Consider the following 25,613-nt stretch of genomic DNA (forward strand, 5'->3'; position numbering starts at 1 on the left):
CCTCGAGAGTGACGTTCACTCCGTTCAGCCTTTCACTTAAGCAGTGCTGTGTTGTTCCATCTCGCAGGGAGCTCAGGCCTTTCCAGTGCTGGGGCTGGGCTGTGAGGGAGGTGGGATAGGGCCGGGTCACGCAGATAGCGCTGCCACCCAGTCAGGTGCTGCTCAGGAGCAGAGGGGCTGTCGCTAGACACAAAGCTCGTGCAGCCTCTGCTCCTGCGCAGGCGTGGGGCTGTGGGGCAGCGAGTGTGTGCATCATCCTCCAGCTGAGGAGACAGAAAAGAGAACCTTGAAGTTGAGAAGACTCTGCTGATACTGGGCTGTTTCTGTTCCAGCCACCCATGGGAGAGGAGGGTGGACACAAGAGATACCCGACGACGGCAGGAGGAGACGGCAGGAAGCGCTACCCATCCCAGTCTTCCAGCAAAACGGTCAGCCAGTGCCCACCCAGCCAAGCCCACGCGTCGCCCAGCCAGCCCGCGCACGAGGATGCCAAAAACCTGAGCCAAGCAGTCCCTGCGCCCGCGGCCGCGGAGCCGCAGCCGCCGGGGAAGTAGAGAAGCTGCAGCTCTGCTTCCCGCTGAGAGACGGGGGGCGGTGGGGAACGGGCTCGGAGAGGGGACATGCGAGGAGGAAGGACAGGAAGGCAGTTGGAAAATGGCTGCTAGGGAGAAACTACAACGCACATGATATTTTTTTTTCTCTTGTGGCTGGAAAGCAAAGACGATCTGCATCTAAAACACCATTTTGCTATTACAACCCTGACCGGAGCCAGACCCACCCCACTGGACCCATCCTTTGCTTTTCCTCCCCACTGCTCCCCTTCTGTGCACACATTCATGTCTTAGTGTCTCTTAAAAAAATGTTCTGGCTGGGTTGGAAAGGGGAGATTTTTTTATTATTATTATATATATATCAAGTTTTAAATTATTGCTAGAAGTTTGTCTGGATTTACCAAAACAAGTCTGCTCTGCGTGGCCCCCGAAACTCCCCTCTGTGTTCACCCTTTGGATCGCTGGGGAGCTCGGAGGAGTGAGGTTCCCTGCTGGGGGCTCGAAGCCGCAGCGCCTGGTGACCCTGGGAGCCTCCGATCTCCGTGGCCTGGCCGATTCCTCCCATTCCACGTTCGCCCGTGCGTCTCCGTCACTGACTGCTGCAAAAGGAACGTCATCCCTGTCCCTCCTCCGCAGCGTCTTCACCTCCAGCCTTCCCTTGGGTCTGGCTCTCTCTCTGCCCGCCTCTCCCTTCCGTCACGGACAATTTGGAAGTCAACCAAAGGACCTCTGCCGAGGATAGGTTTGTTCTGCCTCCTTCCTGCGCGGGGGCTGCTGAGAGGCGGGCGGGCGCCTGGACGTGAGCCGTGCGCACGGTGTGCCTGCCTCCCCAGGAGCGCCCCGCAGCCAAAGACAGGACTTTGCTGAAGGAGATTTTCTCTTCCTTTTTTTTTTCCCCTTGGAAAAATGAAAGAACGATGAACAACAACAACAAAAAACAAAACCCCTAAAAATAACAACAACAAAAACTCTTTAAAAAGACACATCTCCCTTTGCTTTCTTCCTTGGAAATATTAACTGAAGAAAAAAAAAAAACAAAAAAGGAGAAAAAAAAAAAAAAGTTGCCTTACGGTGGAGCTGGAACTGGGAGGCTCGCTCGGCTCCCCGGACCTCGCAGCGCGCTGGGCTCCTGGCCCGGCTCCTCCAGCGCTGCTGCCGAGCCGACCTCCCCGCGGCCTTTCCCGGAGCTCCCTGGGCCGCCGGCGCCGTCCCCGGCAGGGCAGGGTGCTGCGGGCAGGCAACCCCCACGCTGGTGAAGCGGAGGAAGCCCCGCGTTGCGTCGGCGCCGTCGCAGCGTCCTCCCGCGGCAGCGACCCCGGCGTCACGGCTCCGCTCGGACCGGCCCGTGGCTGCGGCTCCTGTGCCGGCCCCAGCCAGGCCTGGGGCGCCGAGGCGGGAGCTGGGTCCGCTCTGCGCGTCGGGGCGCGCGGGTGAGCAGGGATCCGTCCCGGCAGCCGCAGGGACCGGCCGTCGCCCGCGGCCGTCGCCTGCCGGGTGGGTGATGCGGGGCTGCAGCCGCCCCGGGGAGCCCGGCCTGTCCAGAGGGGCTCGTGGGGGGTTTCCTTCTGCGTCTCGGCAGGGACTGCCCGGGGTCCCCCGAGCTTCTCCAAGGGCTGAGACTCCCGTGCTGCCCCGTGTAGCTGAGGGAGGGGGTGAGAGCTGCCCCTGCGTTTGCTCAGCTCCTCCGCAGCGCCCGGGGAGCGCGGGCAGGCACATCCTCCCCAGAGTGAGAGTTGCGTTGCCTTGGAACATGCAGCCGCGTGCTGGGGTCGCGTCAGAGCGGGGTCTGCTCCTGGAGCCCCATGTAGCACTGGAAGATGGTGCTCCTGCTTTAAAGGTAGAAGCTGTTTTCAGTAAGAGCTGCTTGCCTTGCTGCTGCTGCACTCTGTCTCCTGGGTCAGGATATGTGCTTTAGAGCTGGCCTGGCTGTGGCTCCTGCTCCCTCGCGAACTGCGCTGCTGCTGTGCCTGCTGGCGGGGGCACTGCCGCAACGACGCCGAGACGCAGCTCGTAGTTGTGTTACCCTCCTTGCGAAATCAGACCTTGGTAAGAGCCGCATCCTTCCACAGCGCTGCCCCGTGCAGTGCTGCATCCTGTAGCTGGAAAAGTGAGTCATCCTGTGGAGCCGTCCCCGTGTAGCTGTGGGGCTTGGTGGCAAGAGCAGCTAGGAGGCGAGAGCAGGAAAAGGGACACGGAGCTTGGGCACGGTGGCCAGAGCGGGAAGCGGGTGGGAGATCAGAGGGGCGTTGGAGGCCTGTTGGGCCCTGCCTGGCTGAAGGTACCATCTTCCAAACGCACCTGGGACAAATGCGCTGCCTCCGTGCGCGGGAGGGAGGGCGGGAGGTGGGCTGGACCGCGTGGAGCAGCTTCGGGAGGTGCTGCTGGTACCCGAAAGCGCAGTTGGGGTTTGAGTGAGGCCGGGCAGCTGCTACTTTGCCGTTTCCTCGTGTTGTGATCCCATTCCGGTCTGTCTACCATTAGCACATCACTCCTGCAGCTTGGTACCATTCGGAGACCACGTTTTAGCACATGGACACGTCCTTGGCTTGCTCCGCTCCAGCAGCGGTGGTCTGGGCTCCCAGAGCGGTACCCGGCTGTGATTGTCGAGCAATGTTTGTACAGCGGCACGGCCTTGGCTGTTACCTCCGAGTTTCCCTTCCGTTGCGGGCTGGAGTTGTCTGATGTTAACGAATGCGGCAGGTTTTGACCCCAAGTTGGGCAGGAGGAGCCCTGAGGCTGCACACTGGAGACTGAACAAGGGCCCTGGTGACTTGGTCCTGGTTGTTCTCGAGTGCAGGGGGGTTTCCTTGATGCCCCAGGAGGTCTTTGCTGCAGAGGTCCTTGTGTTCCTCCCATTGGTGCATGTTCTCTTTTGAAGCCAATCGTCTGCTTTTTATTTTAGCAACAAACGAAACAGGAAACTAGGAAAAGTAAGGTGCTCCCATGGCGTTGCTGCTTGTGGAGCAGGCTGTGGAATTGCTGGGCTAGTAGAAGAAGTTAAGAAACATCCCAGAGAATTTTTCAAAATCTGAGTTGATCTTAAATTAGTATTTTAGTTTTCCAGGCCGAGATCCTGGTCTCGGCCCCGAACAGTTTCCCCCTGTGCCGAGTCAGTGGTGGTGGCATCAGTGTGGCTGTGGGACCACGTTGGTGGCGCGAGGGCCGCCCGCGTGCTCGGCTCTGCGGGTGCAGTGACGGGAGGCCGTGTGTTAACTGTGCCTTGTGCTCGTCTGTGTTAGACAGCAGTGCGTCCGGCCCAGGAAGAGGGGCAGCAGCACCTCGAGGCAGCTGTCACTTGCCCCTGTGCGTCTTCCCGTGAAGTGAAACAACGCAGGTCAATAAATCTTGGTTTTTATTCCTGCCCGTCTGTGTGCCCTTGTTCCGTGCAGCAGCGTGCGGCCAGGCGGGGGGCGCAGGGCCGAGGAGCTCAACCTGAGCGAGGTTTTCAGCTTGGTGTGCGCAGGGGCAGGTCCTTGAGGGCACTTTCCTTCTTGCTACGCGAGCTCTGCTGCTGGGGGCACCTCCTACAGAACGTGCTGCCCGCGGCTCCCCGCGCCGGGAGAGGGGTGTCTGCCCGGACACAGGTTGTGCTTTGGAGGAAGCTTGGAGCGCCCGTGCCCCGCTGCCGGGGAAGGAGCCCGGCCTTGCTTGCAGCCTGCGTGCTTGGTGGCCGTCGTGTTTCACGCTGCCTCCTCCCCGCGCTCGGAGCGGTCGGCACGCGCGGTCCCGCTGCTGCAGCGCCTCAGCCGCGGGGCCGCAGCTCCCGGAGCGGCACCGGGAGCCGGCGGGGCCCAGGGAGCCCCGGCTGCTTCCAGAGAGGCGCCGTGGGGCTGCGGGGCAGCGCTGACCCCCTCGCGGCCTCTCCCCTCCGAGCGCGGCGGTGACCAGCAGCGCCCGTGGCGGGGGCTCGCCGGGAGGAAGGCGCACGCGTTTTGGAGGAGGCATTGCTGCTTGGCCGCGTCTGTTTAAAAAGAAACAAAATGGGGGAAAAAGCCAACCCTGGTTGGCCCATTTGCCTGTCTGTCCCCCTTCCCGCCGCCTCCCTCCGCGCTCCCTGTGGTGCCGCGGCTCCTCTCGGGCTCCTCCCTGGTCACCTGTACTGTAACAAGGCGGCGCGGCGGCCTCAGGGTCCCGCTGCGGTTCCTCACGCGTTCAGCACGGCCGCGCGCAGGAGGGGGCCTTTTAGCTGTTAATGCCTTTCCAGTTATTTTATCAAAAGGATTAAAAAAAAAAACTGTAAATGTAGCAAGCTGTGTTTGGAATGCTTCTCTCTGCTGTGTCTCTTCTCTGAGACTGGTTATGTCACTTAGTCACTGTTTTGAAATGGATGCTAGGCTCTTGAGAGGGTTGCTACACTTGATGTTAAATGCCTCACTGACTTTTTTTTTTAAAAGTTTCCAATACATGTAATAGATAAATGACTTCTTAAAAGGAAAATACTCATCTCAGTGGCATGAGATAGGTGGATGGAGGGCAGTGTTTCCACGAGTAGTTTACAGTTGCATTTTCTGCAGACACTTGAACATAGGACCGTGTATCTGTGACAAGCGCGTCGCGAGGGCGGGAGCTCGCGGGGCGGCCTGCGCCTGCCTGGCTGTCCCGTTGAGGCGCTCGGGGCTAACTCGAGATTCCCCTCTCTGTCCCTCCGCGGCTCCTTCCCGCCTCAGCGTGGCTGCAGCGCTGGCCCGAGTCCCCACGGCGAGGCGGCGCGCGCGGCAACGCGTGAGGCAACATGAGGTGGCGCACGAGGCAACGTGTGAGGCAGCGTGCGAGGCAACATGAGGCGGCGCGCGCGGCAACGCGTGAGGCGGCGCGCGCCCGCGGGGAGGGCAGCCGGCCCGGCCCGCCACCACGGCGAGGAACGGGCCTCGGCCTCCCGCTAGCTCGCCCGGACGAAGGGGGTGATGGTTTGATGTGCTGGCCCTTCTCCAACTGTGTGTGTCCCGACCCCAGCCCTCTGTTTCCCCGATCTAGAAAGTGTGTGCAACCTTCTTCAGCTGCATTTATTGTAGAGACGAACTTAAAATGACTCATCACAGACCATTTATCACTTCAGAGGAAAATCTTGTTAATATGGCCCGCTGTACATGATCCATCTTATGTCGATAGTACATAATCTTTGACCCATGTGCTAGAATCATCATCATCATATAAAAGGAAAAGAGAAAAATGTAAAATACTTGAATGAGAGCTTGTATTATAACATTAATATTATTCAGAGTATCTGCTTTCTAGGCTGATGTGATTCATTATTCTAGTAATGCTTTAGTCCTTTGTAATTTGTGGTAATTATGCTTTTTCCTTTTTAATACAAAAAAAATGTATAAAAATAAAAACTTCAAAAGACAGTGCGCTGTGGGGTTTGTCTTGCAGCCTCCTCTGGAGGGGCCCGTGGGTCGTGTGAGCGGCAGAGCTCCCGCGCGCAGGGGCCGGAGCTGGCGCGGGCAGCGCGGTGCGGCCCGGCTGCACGGGGTTCTCAGAAAAATTGCCTACGAAGAACACGGACCCAGCAATGATTAATCTGATTTTGTATGTATTTGTTTTGTGTACCAGGTCCCCAGATGTTAAGAGGATCCTGGCGAAAATAATTCCTATTGCGTAGGTACCCATGGATGCACGTGCTCCCATGGGAGTGGTGACTTCTTATTCCCTTGATTCTCTCATATCACTTAACAGTAAAAACCCAAGTTCTCCCACTTGTGCTTTGTTGTAGCCCACATGGCAGAAACTTGCTTTACATTTGCAGGCTCTTCTCTGTGATGGCTGGTGACAGGACGAGGGGTAACGGGTGTAAGTTGAAACACAGGAAGTTTAATCTCCATGTGAGGAGGAACTTCACTGTGATGGTGCCCGAGCCCTGGCACAGGCTGCCCAGAGAGGCTGTGGAGGCTCCTGCTCTGGAGATCTTCAAACCTGCCTGGATGCCGCCCTGTGCCCCGTGCACCCCTGCTCGTGCAGGGGGGTTGGACTAGATGATCTCCAGAGGTCCCTGCCAACCTCAACCGTCCTGGGACTCTGTGACTTGCAGGTTAGTTTGCAGAGCTGAGGATTCAGGTCTGTACGAGGCTCCTGCACGTTGAGGCGCTGCTCACGGGAACCTGGAGCCCCTGCAGTGTCTATGGGGCGTGTTTCCTAAGTCAAGGCCCCATTTCCATGGGGTTCAGGACAAATAAACCCCCATCCAAGGCATTCTGAGATTGGGTAAAGTTGAATTTCACTGAAATAGTGCTTTTGAATCACTACATGGTGTAGTTGTCATAATTTTACTGATAATTCTGTATATTCAGCTGAAAGAGTAGTAATATGGCCAAAAGTATGGCCTGTGAAAATGTGCTAGGGCCTTCATACAGGGCCCTCTTCGCCTCCATCCACCAAAAAAAACAACCAACCACGTGGCCTAGAACACATCTGGTTAGGGGCAGGCAGCAAGAACCAAGGAACAGCACAAATAATTAAATATATATATATTTAAAATACCTTTCTAGAGAAAGTTTTTGTGCCCTAGACAGGAATTAACAGGCAGCAAATGCAGGAATCTCAAGTAGCATTTCTGAGTTCAGCTTTGAGTTTTGTTACTTAAGAAGAGTAATGACCTTCTTCCACATAAAAACACTGTTTGGCATAAATCCTTGTCTCTAGCTCTCCTGGTCCGGCTGTGCATGGGCTGGGACCCGGTGGGCCTCACTCTGCTCTCTTGGGAGAATCAGGGATGCTCTCGGAGAGCGGTGTGAGGCTGAGGAGGACTCGGTGTCTCTTGTAGGCTTTTGTTTGTCTGAACAGGGTGTCTGTTCCGTGAAGATAATCCAGCAGTCCCAGGACTCCGTAGCACTGGTTGAACCTGCCAGCCAAACAGAGGACAGACAGACGTCACTGGAGGCCCTTCCTATTCCATCCCTCTCCTCGCAGGCCGCCCAGTCGTTTCCCGGTGGTGGCAGCCTCCAGCAGAGGTCTGTCTTCCACCCTTGCTGAAGCTTGGGCGAAACTGCTCCTGGCACCTCTCTGCGTCGTTACCCAGAACAGATCCTGCTGAGAAGCAGCTCTCGTGCTCCGGGGCGGCTCAGCGCTGTGGGAGCAGGAAAGCCCCGAGGCCGAGGCCGGGCCGCCCAGCGAGGGCTGCGGAGAGCCCGGCGCCTGCGGGAGCCGCGTCCTGCCGGGAGCTGAGCCCCGAGGAAGGGGCTGGTAACGAGCGGGCTCTGTTCGGGGTGCTGTGCTGCACTGAGGAGAGTATCTCCTGCTCCAACAGGAGAGGCAAACTGGGTTAAAGGGAATATTTGCAGGATTTAATGAGCATCTGAACAATCTTCCACTGCTTTTGTATCTCTAACAGCTCTCTCTGGGAGAAAAGGGGGCTGAGGCCTTTTGTCAGGAGGTTGCCTGGGCAGGATCCCTGATCAGAATGCTGTTAACCCCAGCATATGGGGCAGGCTCCTCTGCAAACATATCAGCTGTGCAGTTGGCCCTTGCTCTCCCTTTATTCTAGATCCTGTGCGGTATTTTCTAAGCTTCTGGGAAAAACTTTGCAAAGATCCATCTTTGACCCTGCGCTTGCCCTGGGGAAGGCCAGGTGATACCTGCTACTTCAGCTGCCTTGTGCTTTTCCCATGGAATCTTAAGGAACCCTGAAACACTCTGAGCCTCAGCCGCTGTGTTGTGCTCTGTTGCAAGCTTCCAAGTCAGCTGATGGAGAAACGCAGATCTCGGGGAGGTGGCTGGCAGTGGCACAGGAGAGCAGTTGCAATCCTTTGAAATCCAGACTTGTGCTGTAACTGTTTAAATAACCGAGCATTTGTCCTCCTAAGTGAACTCTGCTTCATCATGAGTCATGCAAAACCACCTGACCTTCGAAAGCAGGGACAGTGCACGGCAGGAGGGGAAGGGGAGGCTGAGCAGAGCCCACACGTACTTGAGGTGGTGGAAGTCGTGGAATTCCGGCGACGGGAGCAGGGGCAGGTGGTAGCCACAGTGCGAAATGCTCGTTGTTAAGAGCGCCAGGGAGAACCACACCGCGATGGACGCGATGTGAGACCCCATCACCATCGGGCCCGTCATGACGGGTAACGTGTTGGAGAGCTAGAAATGAGAAGCAAACTCCACCTCGTTAGTGGGTCCACAAAATGCAGCCTCACTTGGATGATACATTGCATTAGTTCTGTGAAAATACTGCAAAGGTGAGACCCCTCTGCAAATGCCTCACTAGGATACCAACCAAAATACCAGAGCATAATCTGCTCTGAGGCAACAGGGCTGTACTTGCTACAGCACGTACCAACTGTCCAAGCTTGTAGGAAAAATTAGATGTGAATTCAAAGAAAGGGTGCAAGGACAGCACTTTTAATAACTCTCCCTGGAGTCAGAGGTCTGAATTTGACCTTCCCTTTGGAATAACGCTGAAGCTGCTCTTGGGCAACCTGGTCACTGGCCTCTGGGCACGTGCAGTTAAACGTAGCACTGTGGTAATTCCAGCTGCATCACTTCACTGTGCTACCAGCAGCACAGGCAGCTCTCGTTGCCCAGCCCAAGCTTACTGCACTAGCCAGGATCATCTGCGCTCCCGAATCTCAAGAGACTCCAAATTCCGCACGCTGCTCGAGCTGCTTTCTGGAGCTGGAGCTGCAGCTCGGGCTGCTGTTACAGGAGATGGCAGCCAGCCATGCACCAGAGCCGCTGAACTTGCCTTCCTTCTTTCACCATTCATCCTCATCCCACGGAAATCACGTTCCATGCAGGAACTTGGGGTGAACACTGAGGAATCCACTTACTATGTGCTCCACGGGGTGAGCATAAATGGAGACGACTCCAATGGGGGCTGTCCATTCGTGGTGCTTCTTGTGAATGTGCTTGTACAGGAGGGGGACGTGAGCAAGCCTAAGTAGAGAAAACAGAAATGCTGGTTTTGAGCCTCATAAGAGAGGAACACCAAGCAACATGACACTGAATTTCTGCTGCAGCCTTGCTCACAGTTCTCCCTTTAATGAAGAGATTTTCGAGCAGCTGGGAATAACAATGTAGGACTCACAGTTTCCCTGTCTCTATCACTGGGCCCTCAGTCAATGATTAGGTCCATTGGCTGCTCTTAAAACACAAAAGTCTAGGCTCAAACCTGGGAGTACTTTGGGGGAAGAGACTCACTTTATTTTCACCATTCTAGATTTCTCCTACTGACATCTGTTAGAGACAGGATTTTAGATTATGTGGATCCTTAGTAAGAAATGGCCTTTTTAGGTTCTCTGTGTGCATTAGTCCAAAGGGAAATCAATATATTTATGGGAATGCTGTGTCTACTGCTGTTATAAAAGAAGGGTACAGTTCTCAACCTTGAAAGACTGGCGAGAGTCCCGTTCCTGTGTTAGCTCACCTGTGTGAATAATAGAAGAGCATTTCCTCTAGGATGGTGAAGATGCTGAGCTCCACAAGGAACCAGCGGAAGGTGGGTAGTTCCATGCTGAAGGTGTTTCCCCACCATTTCATGATGTAGAACATGGGTATAAGCATAGGGAAGGACACAAAGAACTGATTACACAGTGCTGTGTATATTGCTTGCTGCAATTTCTGGGTGTCCACCTACAAAAGAGAAGTCGGGACTTCAGGCTATACCAGAAGCAATGTGATTTTGAAATGGCAGGATAAAAGCCTTTCAGGTGCACAGTGGGTTTTTTCATATTAGTCTAGGCATCAGCTTCTTAATAAGCTGTCAGATAATACAGATCTAATCAGTAGCATAATCACAAAATCTGCCTTCCTCTCTGCAGCTGATGTACAAGACTCAACTTGGTTCTTCTTGAGTCCCACCTCCTTCCAAGAGAATTGCTTAACAGCTTCTCCTCTCCAAGCCTGAGACTGCGGGAAGTGTTTAGCCAGCAGAAGAGGCACAGTGAGAAACACTTACAGGATCATTCTTGCCCAGCTGAATGCGATACCGAGTAATGAAATCTGGTTTTCCTGTTACATCAGCCACCATAAGGATCCCATTGAAACTCCAAAAAACAAGACTAGGAACCAGTGCAGCACCTGTGACAGGAGGAAAAGGTAGGGACATGTTAACAAATAGGAGATATGGGTAAATGAGAAACAAATTACAATGTCCAGAGGGTCCTGGCAGGGATCCAGCTGTGCAAGGTTTGTGTTTCCTGTCCTGAGATGCTTTAAAATAGAACGCAGGTACTTCCTGACACCATGATAAGACCTACGAGATAGCAAGAAAGCTACAGCACACAAGTGTCCCCTAGGCTGAAACTTGCCAAAACAGAGTAAGAAAGGGCTCTTTTGGGAGGCTGCGGTGTTCTCTGTCAGGGATGGGCTTAAATACAAGTTGGACATGGCCGCATAGAGCCTTGCGTCTTGCAACATCCCTGCCTGGCCTGTTCACCAAGTGCTAGTGACAGGCACAGCTGTATAGTTCCTACAGCAAAATTCACCCATTTGCTTTAATTTTCAGTAGTTAGTTCTACTGAGTCATTCAATTCTCACTGGAGCAAAAAGTGTGGAGTAAAGACATTTCTGTGCACCCAGCAAGAGCAAAAAGATGAAAATTTTAATCTGTATAAGGCATCTAATGAGGAGCTAGTCCAAAGGAAGCACAGTTGCACTGTGTCAGTTGTGGATGGCTCTGAGGCCCCATATGCATTTTTTTTAGTAGGGGAAGGCATGTCCTTGTCCCTCTTTTAGAGGCAATGGCTGGATGGCATCCATCACACAGTGGAGGGTTGTTATCCTGAGAACTCACCAAAGAAGAAGATTGCCCACTCCCTTCCCTCAAAAAAGTTGTAGAGCTTTAGCCATGTTGCTTGCCAGAAATGGCCTGAAGTCTCCCATATCTCCTGTACATACCTGCGGGAATAAGTGTTCTCAGTCACCCATCCTTTAATCAACCACTTTTCCCATCTCTGTCCAAAAATGTTTCTCCTCAGGCCTTTTGTCTGAATAATCTTACCCAGAAACAGTGTTCATTAAAGCAGTGAATGTGAGCAGCCCCACCATCAGGACATAGGCAGTGATCTTCACAGCATCCCAGATCTTCTCCTCCTGTGAGCAAGCAGTAACAGTAAACACGTGCTGCTGTGTTTTTAACTTGAAAAAGAGGAGGTAAAGTTGCCCATCATAGGATGACTTTTGTTTCACAGTGTAAAGAACACAGTTACAAAGCTGCTGTGGGAGCCTGAGTGTGGGTAGTGGAGTGCATGTGCACATCCATCTCCAGTGCTTGTACAAACCTGAAGTGTTACTGACACAGAATTTCTCTGGAATAACCAGTGAGAAAAGGGAGCACTGACTTTTTCCCTCGCTGTTTTTATTGGTCGTACTTCTCACTATCTAAAGGATTATCTAGGCCTAGAAGACCTGGGGGTAAGGAACTATCTTGCTCTGCCAATATATCTTCCCTCCCACTGTGTAACACACTGTCCCCTTGCAGCAGCAAAGAACTCTTGTGCCTGGATGACCTGATTAACAGCTCCAGTTAATTCAGAACTGCTTCTCTCAGCATCATTTTTAGCTTTGTAGATTGATTCTGAAGTCACTCATGTACACATAAGCTTGCCTTTTGTTCCCAACAATAACAATGGTCTGAGAAATTAGCCCTTCCCTACATAATTTACTTTGCTCTGCTATTATAGCCCGTCACAGATACAACACAATTCTAGTACGAAGAGTACAACTTGGCTAATAGATAGTGTGTGCCATCTGTACAGAGCAGCTGCTGTTCCCAAGGAACTAAAATGCAGAACTTTTGAAAAGGAAGTACTCTGCATTCCAGGATTCAGTCATGGAAATGTTATCTGCTAAATACTCCTGCACAGGAGCATAAAGGCACCTGTGATGTTTGCAATGCCCTTTTTAATCACAGTATGGATTTTAACTATGCAGAGCAACGACAAGAGTCAGAAAATGATTCATGGGACCTCAAGAGTCTAGTAAAACAAATATTCAAAAAGCTGTATTCAATATATTTTAAGTATTCCAGAACCCAAAAATGAGCTGTTCAGCAAAGACATGGCAAACAGGTAATTAACTATCTGTCTTTTACAGCAGCCCAAAATGGAAATGGTTCCAGAGCCCAGAAATCTTAGGTTGGGTTTTCTTGATTGATTACCCATAATATTCATCTAGAGGCTAAAGAATGAGAGAGAAAAATACAGTTCTAAATAACATAGTATAATAACCAGCTAGTATCTTGTTTGCAGCTCCATCCTTCCTGTTTAACTATGTTGTTGTGCTGCAAAAACAGACTAGAGTAAAAATAGCATGATTCATAGTTGCTGTCCTGTTTGTCTCCTGTCAAAGAAGACAAACAAGAGTGACAACTTACTAATAAATGTTGAGTGCAGGTGTGTTTACAGTAATGCAATACAGGGAAGCCCTCGCTATACAGCTTTGAGTGTTAAGAGCTCTTTAAAAATCTGTAAAACAGCCACAGGATATTTACCATCACTGCCCAGAGCCTTTATGCAATACTTACTTGTCCTGGGATAAAACTTTGCTGATAAGCACAGAAAGTTTCCTCGTTCAAACAAACATTTGTTACTGTCATCTGGGTTTTTATCAAATTAGCAAATGGGAGGAAGCAATTTAAAGGACTCTTGCCCTACAGCCTTAGGTTTGTGAACCCTATAGGCTTACATTAAAGGCAATATAATCATCTGCCACCTTTAGCCCTGAGTGTACTGGACTAGAAATGCAAGGCTGGTGCAAGAGCTCTCCCGGCACGTGCTGGTCTTGGCGCTGCAGATTTGCTCCCTGAGCGTTTTCTTGTTTCCAGTTCCATCCACGTGACAGCTCATGCACGCTGACATCAGGTAAGAATTCTTTAATCTTTAGACTCTGTACTACTATCCATGTATGTTTTAGGGGAAAAAAAAATTACAAAAGCTATGTGAAGCTTACAGCACTTTAACAAAATAGTGTCTTATACATCCTTTTTTTCTTTTTCTTTTTTTTTCCTTTTTTTCTTTTCTTTTTATGGAGAAAGAACGTAGCAAAGAAAAACGCTAATGTCTTAGAATGTCAGAATTTTTAGTTAAACCAAGCAGTACATCAACACTTCAGTATCTTCCAGATGAAGATCTGATTTCAAAAACTCAATGCCTAATGCACATCTTGCTTTGAGAAAGGGCAGGCACTAAAGCTTGTCACTTAAGCTATTTTAAAAGCCCTTTGGCTAGAAATGGTCTTGTTTGAGACTCTGTTTTTATTGCATGTGAGGAAGCGATTACGTGAATGACCCCCAGTCAATATAACTACTAAAAGCAGATTTTACATTAAAAAAAGAAATCCTGTTCATCAAGTCCAGTTCCCTGCTACCTCCTTCTTTCTCTTTATGCTAGCAGCTCCAGCACAGTAGTTCACAAATTCTGATCCACAAGTCGACTGAGATCTTGCTGCTCGGCCACAAGTTGGCCAACATTTGAAGCCCAGAATAGCATTGCTAGCTGCAACTAAAGAGACTAGGGCATACCAACTAGGAAACAGGGTTTACCGTGACCACTTCAAGGACCTGGCCTAGTTAGCTGGCCCAGCTTCTGGCCGCACTGCAGTGCTGAGGTCTCTTGACGTGCCAACAACAGGCAACAAGCTCTTCACCACTTAGTGCTGTAGCTGCAGTCCACCAGAAGGGAAAAAAATGCTGGGCAAATCTTACTGAAGTGACAAGTGCTGAGCTCCTACTCATGCTAAAGCAACCAGAACACAGAAATGTTTGCCACTTTTCTCAGAAGCTGATTCAATGTGTTTGGTCTTCCAAAGCACCTGCAAAACACTTCCTTTAAAAGCTGACCTGCTTCTGCTGCTCAGCCACAGTGGAACATCCAGAGTCTCTTTTCATCTGAAATAAAAGTGATTTAAGTAAGTGAACTCTATACAGCTGGAGGGGAAAAACAGCCTGCCCTACAATTCCAGTTCATTTGCAAAACTGTAAAATCTTTGCTCTGCCTTGTTCTGCTCCCACCTTTGTTTGGCCCCATGTTTCCTGAAGAGTTTTAGTATTGTCTCGGAAGGCAAACAGGGAGTAAGTGTATGGGAACGGGAGAACAACTAAAATCAAAGTTTCTGACTGTTGCACTGGTAGGTTGTTACACAGCTTCCCTTAAATGGTAGTGTAAATAAATACTGGTATGGGACATGTATTCCTCCATAATGAAGACATGCTATTAAACTAACACTAAAGGGGGAAAATCCTGCTGTAACTAGGTGAATCTGTGCCAACAAGAATTAACACAGTAGAGCACCACACATCCTTCATTCACATGCTCAAAGAACTGTGTATCAGAGCTTGAGAATATGATAAGATTATATTTGCTTCAAGACGAGCTATGGTTAATAATGAATGAAATTCTTTAGAAATGATGTTGTATTACCTTTATGATTCTAGCAAGCCTCCTGGGAATACTGCTTTTGCAGCGTTTCAGAGAGGAGGAATATACTGCCAAAAAAAAGTTCACATATTAGACAGGAGCAGACACCTTAGCTGCAACGTAAAGGGCTCTGGGTACATTCTTACAAATGCAATGCTGTTAGTTTGCCAGCTCTATTTCCCTGCAATATGTTAGTATGCAAGTCAAAGGGTATAACACAAAAATCTTCCTACTTGGGCTTCTGCTTCTTTATAGACTGAAAGGGATGAGGCAAATTCACCAAACTGATAACTTAAATAGAAGCAATTTATGCTAAGCTATTCTGGCAAGGAAAAAAATGGAATTAAGCAAGAAATGATTTGACATTAGGAATCATGAGCTCTAACTCCCAAATCTCCATCTAAGCTAACTTAATGTCAAAAAGAATAGAGCTCTTCTTGATATAGGAATGTGCTAAAGAAGATACATTGTTCCCAGACCTCTTTTCTATCTCTGCATTTAATGTTCCTCATCGTTAGGACTTTGTGAGCTGCTACAGCTAGTTTACCAAGATCACGTGTACGTTTTTGTTTCCAATATATCAAGTTAGTCAGCCACAACCTTATTGAAAAAAACAAGGATTCTAACATACCCGATGAAGAATATCCGAGTAACAAGCAGAAATAACCTGCTAGTCTGAACAGTGTAAATAATTTGTCACAGTTATTTATAATCTAATCTTCTTTAGCAAAAGACATCCTGATAATGAGGATATACTTTATATTATGTAACATTCAGTATATTCACATCTTGTCACACAGGCCCTTTTGGTGCAGATGTGCCTACTGTCTCTAAGAAAACACTTTGTTCCTTAAAGACTCCATGATGAGTCAAACTCTACTAAATCTTAAGCATGAAAAAGGCTAGAAAGGAGAGTGCATGGAGAGCATGACTCTGCTTCAAGTTCTTATGAAGGGAAAGAACCATTGCTTGGTTCTGTCTTATGTTCTGCTAATTTGGAGAATCGCTAAAACAATGACACTTACTGTCTTCTTCCTTCTGAAATTACCAAGTTACGACCGAAGTTTTACTTAGGCAAAGTCTTCTAGTTTGAAATAGCACTGCTGTATCTGCCTCCTCCCCTCCACAATGTCAGTCCACTACATTGTCGCATGTACAGAGTAAAATCTTACCTGACTTACATTAAAGCAAGACAAATGTTGATGAATCATGATTTTTTCCCTCAACATCTCATTACCTATTCCTTTTTGTTGGATAATGTTGCCTCATCTGACTCAGAACAATTATTTTGCCAATCGCACTCTTGATGTAAAAAGAAAAGCATATGCTACTATGTAAACAATTGTAATACAAAATACAATTTTTATTCTCAAGCACTTCTTCATTTCTCCAACAACTGCTCATTTAGAGGTCTGTTTTCACTGGACTTATCATTTATCAGAAAAAGCTAGTCTGTCTACGTCAGGTTTTAAAATGCTTTACATAATCTGAAAGTCTTTAGAAAGCATTAAGAACTGCTCTCTATATTTTTTGCATCTGTTCTAAAATGTACATTATTGTTAGTGTCCCATACCTGTTGTTCCCTTATATTTCCTCTTGCCAAGCCTTCCCAAGCTCCGGCTGCACAGGATCCTCCTTCTCCTTGCACTTGGCCAGGATGTGTGTCTGGTTCAGTGTGCCAGTTGCTGGCGGGTGCAGAAGCTGAACACCAGGCTGTGCCCGTGGCGATGCCCTGCCTGCCTCAGTCCTGCTTGCGATGCCTTTTTCCCTCCTACTTGAGTCTTCCCAAGACTCTGGAACTTGCTTCACTGGAATCAACCCTTATAGCGCACTGGCAAGGGAGAACAGCCTTGCCCAAGGATAAAAAAGGCTACAGCTATTTGTAAACATATAAATGTAAGCTTAAGGATGACCTACCTGGTCACCTCAGAAGTTGCTTATTAGCCATGTTCTGTGGACGGACAGAGGGTTCGACTTTGTGTCTGGTGGTCTTCTACCCTGCCAAGCACGACATGGATCCAAATTCAGAGTTCCTAGAAAAGCTCACAATCACATTGTAAAGACACATGACATTGCCTTTAAATGCTTTCCTTGAAGTTTCTCTCACATTTTCAAGGTACTACACCCCCAACTGTGGCTGCCCATTCCTTGCTCACCTCCCGCAGGTTGTAGCCTAGGAGAGCTCCTTGCTGTTTATTCAGAACCCAGAGCTCAACTTCTCACCTTTCACCACCTCTGTGGAAACTTTATGAGGGCTTAGGCAAAGGAGAGAGGGGTGTTTCCAGGCAAGAGCTGCTGTCCCCTCCCAGATAAGTCATGTGAAGCCAGGGCTGTGTCGCTCTTAATACTGGCAGTGTTCCCTCTGCATATGCACATGCTGGCACTTGGCTAAGCCCTTGGCAGGTGAGAGTTCTTCATCAACAGGTAATAGTTGTATCTGAGAAGAAAAAAAGGGCATCTATACTTAAGATGAGTACTTTTTATAATGGACTAACTTGTGTTTTGAGCACAAAATAGCTAGTGTCAGTGCAATTGAGTAAGTCAAATGTGTATTCGTTAAAAGCAGGAAGGATTATTGGGACATCTGTCAAAATAAAAAAACAAAAACAAACAAACAAACAAAAACCCAGCTGGACAGTTTTCATTTTAAGTGTTTCACAGACTCTGTAAATTGCACTAACTCTTCTGTTACAGTGTATCAAACCAGTTGCACATAAGGGCACTATCTATAGCAGAAGATGCAAATAGGTAAGAATGTGCTCAGTTGTATTTAATTGTGATGTTTACAAACCATGAAGTCTGTAATTATGGTATTGCAGGTTGCAAGATGTAATTTGCATTAGCATTTGTCTTTATTATGCAGATGTGTCCCCAGTATGTTATTCACCTAACATACAGTGCCCTATTATGAACTAAGCACTGAGAAGTGAGGGTGTTACTCACCGTAACTTCTCAGATTTGTATTCCCACACAGGCAAAAAAACAAGGAATCTCTCTTCTCTCCACCTTGTCTAGTGCAATATATACTGCTAGTCTGTAAGCAACATCTCAGCTTGGCAGTGGCTAGAACTGCAGAGAGATCTGCAAGCTCCAGTAATGACAGTGCCTTGCTGTCTCTGCATGGTTTCCTTTACCTAGCACTATATCTGTGTTGTTATAAATTACCTTCTTCTGGAAGGAGAATATCCCCCAAACTTCCCTCCCAACATCACGCTGTTTGGCCTCTTAGTGCTGTAAACATGTGCTGTTGCTTCATGTTGGATTTAAGACTGTGTTATTGTTTCCATTGACACTTTCTCTTGACTAATTCTATTTCCTAGTGGGTAAAGAATTTCTAATTCTTAGAGACTCCTACTAATTGTTATTTATCATGCAGCAGACACAACAGGAAGGAATGTGATTCCTTCAAACTATTTGCAGAAGAGGAAGTAGAAAATGGCATTTCAAGAGGGGTGCCATGTGAACGTTGTCCTGAACTGATCTTTATTTGGAACTTGCCTCCCAGGCTCTTGCACTGAGAGGACTGTTTGCCCAATACCCAGAAGCAGGTGAAAAGGCAGTGAATTTTGCAGATCTGTTCAGAACAGACACAGGTCATGGCTAGAAGATCTACATTAACAGGAACAGACAACCAGTACATCCAGTCATACAAGACATAAATGTGATTTACCTTCTGGGCTGCAAGTCTGGATCTAGTCCGGGTTGGTGGTTATCTAAAAGCTGCTGCTGTTTGTTGATTAGCATGGGGCCTGCCCTGCTGTCTTCATCACAAAACCCTCCAGTGGCACTGCCACCTTTGCTGAGACTCAGCCTTGAGGAATGCAGAGACTGATTTCCTCTCAGTGGAAAGGATTTCTGATCAGACACTTCATAAAGTAACTTCTTTGCTCATGCTGTTTCGCTACTTGTAAAAAACATTACAAGGAGAAGCTTCTTTTTGCCTGGATTCAACATATCTTCAAGACCTGCAATTATGAGCAAGAAAAGCACATATCGTACTCTGAACTCTTTAGGTGAAAAAAGAAGAAACCAATCCTACATATACAGAGTGCTGTAATCTATCCTGATGTATTTACCTGATAACAGCACGTGTTTCCTTGGCCACGATGTCAAACTCAAGCCACCACAGAAGAGAGGTGCCTCATTTCAGCCAGTCTGGCACATTGCATAACACACAAATTACACGACCTAAAGACTACAGGTCTAAGGTGAGGAGACAAAATGGTAACTATCAACTGAGAAGATAAACTCTGAATTAAAATACAATTTGATAAATCCTGCTCAGTGTCAGTAGATGCTGACGCCATCAAGGTTACCTGATAGAGAGCAGCAGTACTAAGACACAACTTCCTTACACTTCTGCTGAGCTGTGATGACTAAAGCTGGGACACTAGAACACACCTGACAGGAGGGATAGCCACGTGTTTCCCTGGATGCTGCTATGGAAGCAGCGAGCGGGTCGCTGCGGTTCCAGCACGGGGAGGACACGCAGCGCGGCCGCAGGACGGGCCTGGAAGAGGCCGTGTCGCCTCAGCCCGGCTCCAGCAGGAGCAGCCCTCGTGCCGGGGGCCTCCCCGCAGCGCCGCCGCGCACACGTGTCCGCGCGGGGCCGCGTTACCTGGCGCGAGCTGCCGCCCGCGGCACCCAAACCAAGGGCCTTCCCGGGCCAGGGGAGCACGCGGAGCCGCCGCGGCCCCCGCCGGGCTGGGCTGGGGGCGCCGCCGCCGCCGCCCGTCCCCTCGCGGCTCCCCCCGCCGCGGCCGTTGGACCCGCCCGGCGCGCGGAGCCCGGGCGACACCATGAGCCGCCCCGGGGGGAGGGCCCGCTGCGCGGGTAATGGCTCTGCGCAGGCGCGAGGCGGGCGGGGCCCACGTGGCACTGCCGCTCCCCCCCCCCGCCGCGGGAGCGCGCGCCACGCGCGTCCCCGCCGTGACGCCGCGCGCCCGGCCCTCTCCCCCCTTCGCTCTCGCGAGAGCGGGCGGCGGCCCGGAAGTCCCGCCCGTCCCGGCGGCCGCATCGCGCCTGCGCGGAGCGTGCGGGCAGGTAGCGCGGCGGGGGGGGCGATGGGCCGCGCCGGAGCAGACGAGCGGCGCGCGGGGCGCGGCTAGAGCGGCCGCAGGTGCGGGCGGCCCGGCCGGGACGGGCCCGCGCGGGACCCGCCGGCGGCGGCGCCGGGGGGCGGCCCCGGGGCCTGGGCCCTGCGCGCGGCGGGAAACGCGCCCGGCCCCCTCCTTCCCCCCGCAGCTCCGCCCCCGCGGGAAGCCGTGGGCGCGAGTTATCCCGGGAGCCGCGCGGCTGGGGCGGCGCTGGCGGCGCCCGGGAGACCCTGTCCGTGCTCCCGGGGGAGCGTCGGTAACGCCGCGCGCGGGGCGGCCGGGCCCTCGCAGCGCCCGCTTGTGCTCCCGCCCGGAGGTCCCGGGCGCGGGGGTGCCGGGCAGGCGGGAGGGAGCGGGGCTGGGGCTGCTCCAGCCGCCTCTCCGCTCCGTAACACACACAGCTGCTGCAGGTCGTGTCTTCTCCTCCAACATGTGCAAACGAAGTGGTAAAAGCAGCAAAACACCTGCAAAACTTCAGTCCTGTTTGAGGCCAAGGATAGCTCTGTGATTTGTGCTGCTAGTGCTGTGCTGCTGGTGTTAGATCCCTCTGCCCTGAAGTGCTGTTTGCCTCTCTCCGATGCAGCGCCCTGGTCGGGTCACGCAGCTCCAGGTCCGCGTTCAACATCAGCCGCTGCTCCTCGGGGCCCGGCAAGATGCCAGCAGCCCTTGCAGAGAACAGCCAGGTTATCTGCGAGGTGTGGGCCAACAATCTGGAGGAGGAGATGAGGAAGATCCGGGAGATTGTGCTAAGTTACAGCTACATTGCAATGGTAAGGGTGTTGTACCTGATTTAGTTATTACGCTGGAGGGATATTTATTTTTATATCTATTTATGTATATGTTTGTTTTTAGGGGGCTTTCCCCTAAACAAACTAAACATTGAAATGTGAAGTTGTGAAAACTTAGAAAGCTGTTCAGTAGCAAGTAGTTCATGGATTTGTAGTGAATATAGTATTCAGTCCAGAATGAGTGAGAGGTGGGGAACTGAGAAACCACCTCCATCATCTGCAATCGTATGATATTTAACTGTTTCTCTTGCATACGCTAATGAAGTCTCAAACAGATCAGACGTACAACTACATTTAAATCCAGTAGATTTCACAAACGTGTTTGCCCGTTGAGTGACTGTCTCCTTTTGGCTATGGGAGACATCGTGGTGCTGAGGACAAAAGGAAAAGCCTGCAAGTGACAACCGGTTACCTCTGCGAGTAAATAAATATAAAATGAGCATTTTGGTGGAGTTAGGGAAAATGAGAGAATAAGTTACTCAGGAGAGGGTAGTTTAGATTATGCAGTAGTGCATATTGGATGATCTTAAAACTTTATAATTTCTGAAAAGATGCAACATGGAAAGAGGATACCTGGAATGGATGAATGAATATAATAACCAATTATTTATTTATTTTTTAAGCGTCTGTCCTGTAGCAGCCTGATTTTTTTTTTCCGTTTTGCATACTGTTATGTAAGTAATTTCAGAGAAAAATTTGTCGAAATCAGTGTTGAAACTGGAAAGTGTGCAATTGAATATATGACCGCTATGAAAGGATATAATGCCGTAAGATCTTTTTTCCCTCTCTTTACTAGGACACAGAATTTCCTGGAGTTGTGGTAAGGCCAATCGGTGAATTCCGCAGTTCCATAGACTATCAGTACCAGCTCCTTCGATGTAATGTTGACCTGCTGAAAATTATCCAGCTTGGCCTAACTTTCACAAATGAGAAGGGAGAGTATCCTTCTGGGATCAACACGTGGCAGTTTAACTTCAAATTCAACCTTACGTGAGTTCTGTGGGCTAGGGAGTGATCGTGGGTTGTTTTTCTTGTTGTTCTTTTGTTTTAAATTTACCTCTGTTTGCTAAAAAGAAGTGCATGTGCTCTCCTCAGCAGTGAAGATACCACCTCCTGCAGACCCATGCCAAAATACAAGCTGCGGTCTATAGGAAATAAAAAGTTTGCAAAATCATAAGCTTACTCAAAGGAATCAGTCTTGTTTAATGGAGTAGGGCAGTGGTTATTATCTCCTCTACAGTGTGGATTTCTTATACAGTTGAAAGAAACTTCAGAATCCCTTCCTGTGTAGCTGTAAAAACAAGCTCAGTGCATATTTATTTATATATATGTGTGTGTATATATGTATATATATATATATATATATAAAATCACTAGAGCTACCTGGAAACATAAAGAGTTCTTCTCTGGCAAAAAATACAAATTCTTTGGAAATCAGTGTTTTATGAAAATGTTATTAGAAAACATTATAATAATTTTAGTTAATATATTCTGTTTATGAATTTATTGACACCAAAAGTTGTAACATTTAGTTCCTCAACTTTGTCAACCCCTTGGAAATACTGAAAAGAGAATGAAATGTTTTTGGCACTATGAATGCCACGTCTGACCCAAAGTGAATATCTCTGTCATGATCTTTTTTCCTTCTCACTGTGCCAAACAAAGCCATCTAGTGCAGAAAGCATCAAGCTTATGACCATCACTCATTCCAGACTTACTTCCTTAGCCATGTTTGAAAGGCAGAGTAGTATGCAGTGTTTTTCCACTTGCAAAGATGGAATTGGAGGTGAAGATAAGGCTGTGATGTGAAAAAGAAAAATGTAGGCAGCAATGCTGCTTGTTGTTACAGAATTGCATCTCTTCCTGGTCAGGACATGTGCCCTTTCCTGTGTGCTGTCGTGTGGGACATCCACCAGGAACGCTGCAGAGAACCTCCTGCAGCTCTGTGGAGGTGGATTCTGTGGAATTTTCACTAAGAACAGAATTATCAGCTGGTTAAAACTGCAGAATAAATTGCTGAGATAAGAATGGGTGAAGCTGCAGCAGTAGTGTTTAGAAAATTCATGTCAGTCAGTTTTCTTAGACAAATGTGGATGCAGAGATGACCTTAGTGGTCTCTCTGTGTGAAATACAGCATGTGGGGCAGGTGAATTTCTGCCTTGCCCCGTGAGCGCGCTGGGTGCAGAGCTGCCTTTCCCCCTGTCCAGGGAGGATATGTACTCGCAGGACTCCATAGACCTGCTCGCCAGCTCTGGGCTGCAGTTCCAGAAGCACGAGGAGGAGGGCATCGACACGCTGCATTTCGCCGAGCTGCTCATGACCTCTGGCGTCGTCCTCAGCGACAGTGTGAAGTGGCTGTCGTTTCACAGGTACTCACTGAAACGCTGCTGCTTGTGTGTGCAGACCGACCCAGGGCTCTGCACTTCTGTGCATTGTAAAGGCTTTGGTGGTGTTTCTTACTTGCAACATCATTTTTATTTTCATTTTTTGTCTTATGTTTATGCATAAGGGAAGAAATCTGTGTAGTGGAGGTGCGTGTGGTGTAGCATTTCAAGCAGCTTGAGGATAAAGCCTCTTATATCTTTGATATCTTTGCCAGTGAAAGGAGTGGAGGGAGTAGGAGGAGACAGGCTGGTGGATACCTGCTGTCAGGAAGTGTTTGCAGTCGGCTGCTAGTGAGAGCCTTTGAGGAGCTCTGGAGCCTGCGCTCCCCTCTGCTAGAAAGAGGGTAGATCAGGCATCTTTTTGCAACTGGGACCATTTCAGTGGGAGATGCGGTTGACAAGTTGAAACACAGGAAGTTCCATCTCCATGTGAGGAAGAACTTCCTTGGTGTGAGGGTGCCCGAGCCCTGGCACAGGCTGCCCACAGGCTGTGGAGGCTCCTGCTCTGGAGATCTCCAACCCGCCTGGATGGACCCTGTGCCCCTGCTCTGGGTGTCCCTGCTGGAGCAGGGCTTGGACTGGATGGTCCCTAGAGGCCCCTGCCAACCTCAGCCACTCTGGGATTCCGTGGCAGATACCCCTGGATTTCCTGCTTCCTGTGTTCCTCCTAATTAGAGAAATTCCCAGTGTTGGCATTAGTGAAGGCCCACAGAAGAGCAGGCAGAAGTCCTACATTGAGATAGATGGTCAAGATGAACTTGACTCTGATCTAGGAGAGTTTGTAAACAGCTGGAAACATGAAAGCTTGAAAGCTCTAGCGTATAAAGTTCTTGTGAAAAATGTGCTACAGCCACTAGATACAGCTGTTACCTGTTTATCTGGCTTCTGTGTGTTTTTGCTTTCAGTGGTTATGACTTTGGCTACATGGTGAAGCTGCTGACAGACTCCAGGTTACCAGAAGAGGAACACGAATTTTTCCATATCTTGAACCTTTTTTTCCCCTCTATCTATGATGTAAAGTACCTGATGAAGAGCTGCAAAAACCTCAAGGTATCGCATCACCCCCAGGGCCAGAATAATGCACTGATGTCAACGCTGTAAATGAGCATAAACCAAATGAGCATAAACCTGCTGCATGTGTCAAGTCCATTAAAGCTGGAATGGGTATAAAAGCCATAGTCAAATGTGGGCCCCTATAAGTCTGTGTGTAACAGATACAGACATCCATATGCACGTTGTGCAGGGGACATTCCCATAACCTTCCAGGTAGCAGCAGCTTCGGAGGGCAGCTGGAATTCCACGTGCCTGTTTTTCCTGTGCAAGGTGGAGCGCTGCTTTTGAAATGATCTATTGCACAGCTTGATGAACGGGGAGCACACTCAGGTTGAGAGGAATTTATCTGCTGAATCACAGGCTAATATGAGCAAAGAGAGGGAAAGGTTCAGCATCTGTAACCTATGGATATCTCTATAGTCATCTTGGTATCTGCTGTAAGAAATGAAGGTACCACAATTCCACCCATGTATGTGTATGTTCTTGAGCAGTATTTACAGCACTGCATCGCTCAGAGCTGCTGTGCCAGGACTGCTGGAATCTTCATCAATTCATCTTAAGAGCCAATATTTGCACTTAGCTTTCTGCAGAAGTGTGGCTTGCAGCAGACTTGGAAGGAGATGGGTTTTTAGGAAATTGTCTGCTCTGTTCTGATTGCAGGGCGGCCTTCAAGAAGTGGCAGATCAGCTCGATTTGCAGCGAATTGGGCGACAACACCAGGCAGGGTCAGACTCTCTGCTCACAGGCATGGCATTCTTCAGGATGAAAGAGGTAGTGCCGTGTTCCCCTCCTTCCAGCAGCCACACAAGAGGGCTCTGCTTCCTGCTTGGCTTCTCCGTGCGCTCCACAAATTTCAACATACACAATGTTTTTGTTCTGTTTGGTTTTTTGAGCCTTATGGCAGCTCAGTTCAAAGTGCCAGTCAAAGCAAGTGTTGATACTGGCACAGGTACATGTTTAAATTGCATCTTAGAGGTGGCTGGCCTCAAATGACCTCTTGAATTAATGAGAGGTGCTTTCTGGTTAGAGGCACAATTAAACAATGCCCATTTATTTTCCTTTGTGCTTTCTCTGCAGCTGTTTTTTGAGGATACGATCGATGATGCAAAGTATTGTGGGCGGCTCTACGGCCTTGGCACAGGGGTGGCTCAGAAACAAAACGAAGACGTGGACTCGGCCCAGGAGAAGATGAGCATCCTGGCTATTATCAACAACATGCAGCCGTGAAACGCGGTAGCCCTGTGCAGAGCACGGTTACCGTCCTGGCAGCTGCTGTCCTCAAGCATTTTTCCTAACAATATCTCAAGGCATCTACAGGATGCAGAAGGCAGGAGGCTGAAGAACTGCATCTTCATTTGAAACCAAGAAGGGAGTTGACTGAATTCCAAATGCCAGC

General features: G+C 49.5%; 3 protein-coding genes and 1 long non-coding RNA gene across 6 annotated transcripts in view; 2 read left to right on the plus strand and 2 right to left on the minus strand.

The window, feature by feature from the left end:
- The window catches only part of LARP1 (La ribonucleoprotein 1, translational regulator), a 42,567-nt gene extending 41,975 nt beyond the window's left edge, over positions 1–592 (plus strand). For all 3 annotated transcript variants that reach the window (XM_088536868.1, XM_088536870.1, XM_088536869.1), the window contains exon 20: positions 333–592. In XM_088536868.1, the coding sequence (XP_088392994.1) occupies positions 333–554 (222 nt within the window). In that variant the 3' untranslated portion in view covers positions 555–592. The remainder of the gene's footprint in view (positions 1–332) is intronic.
- A 6,426-nt stretch (positions 593–7,018) lies between these two features.
- FAXDC2 (fatty acid hydroxylase domain containing 2) lies at positions 7,019–14,406 on the minus strand. Its single transcript, XM_010223131.2, has 8 exons — positions 14,320–14,406; positions 11,482–11,573; positions 11,275–11,378; positions 10,438–10,559; positions 9,907–10,112; positions 9,311–9,416; positions 8,455–8,621; positions 7,019–7,389 (listed from the first exon to the last, which is right to left on the minus strand). Exons 1-8 carry the CDS (start codon positions 14,365–14,367, stop codon positions 7,233–7,235), a joined length of 1,002 nt encoding a protein of 333 aa, XP_010221433.1. The 5' UTR covers positions 14,368–14,406; the 3' UTR covers positions 7,019–7,232.
- A 4,278-nt stretch (positions 14,407–18,684) lies between these two features.
- LOC148591781 (uncharacterized) lies at positions 18,685–19,251 on the minus strand. Its single transcript, XR_015914027.1, has 2 exons — positions 19,213–19,251; positions 18,685–18,861 (listed from the first exon to the last, which is right to left on the minus strand). It is a non-coding gene; the product is annotated as an uncharacterized LOC148591781 (long non-coding RNA).
- A 1,364-nt stretch (positions 19,252–20,615) lies between these two features.
- On the plus strand, positions 20,616–25,523 carry CNOT8 (CCR4-NOT transcription complex subunit 8). The gene is made up of 6 exons (XM_010223130.2): positions 20,616–20,762; positions 21,577–21,770; positions 22,988–23,149; positions 24,070–24,214; positions 24,878–24,988; positions 25,295–25,523. Exons 1-6 carry the CDS (start codon positions 20,646–20,648, stop codon positions 25,442–25,444), a joined length of 879 nt encoding a protein of 292 aa, XP_010221432.1. The 5' UTR covers positions 20,616–20,645; the 3' UTR covers positions 25,445–25,523.
- The last annotated feature ends 90 nt before the right edge of the window (positions 25,524–25,613 follow it).

This window comes from Tinamus guttatus, unplaced genomic scaffold, assembly GCF_059628265.1.
Source record: "Tinamus guttatus ecotype Peru unplaced genomic scaffold, ASM5962826v1 Tinamus_guttatus_pri_ptg000710l, whole genome shotgun sequence".
NCBI lineage: Eukaryota > Metazoa > Chordata > Aves > Tinamiformes > Tinamidae > Tinamus > Tinamus guttatus.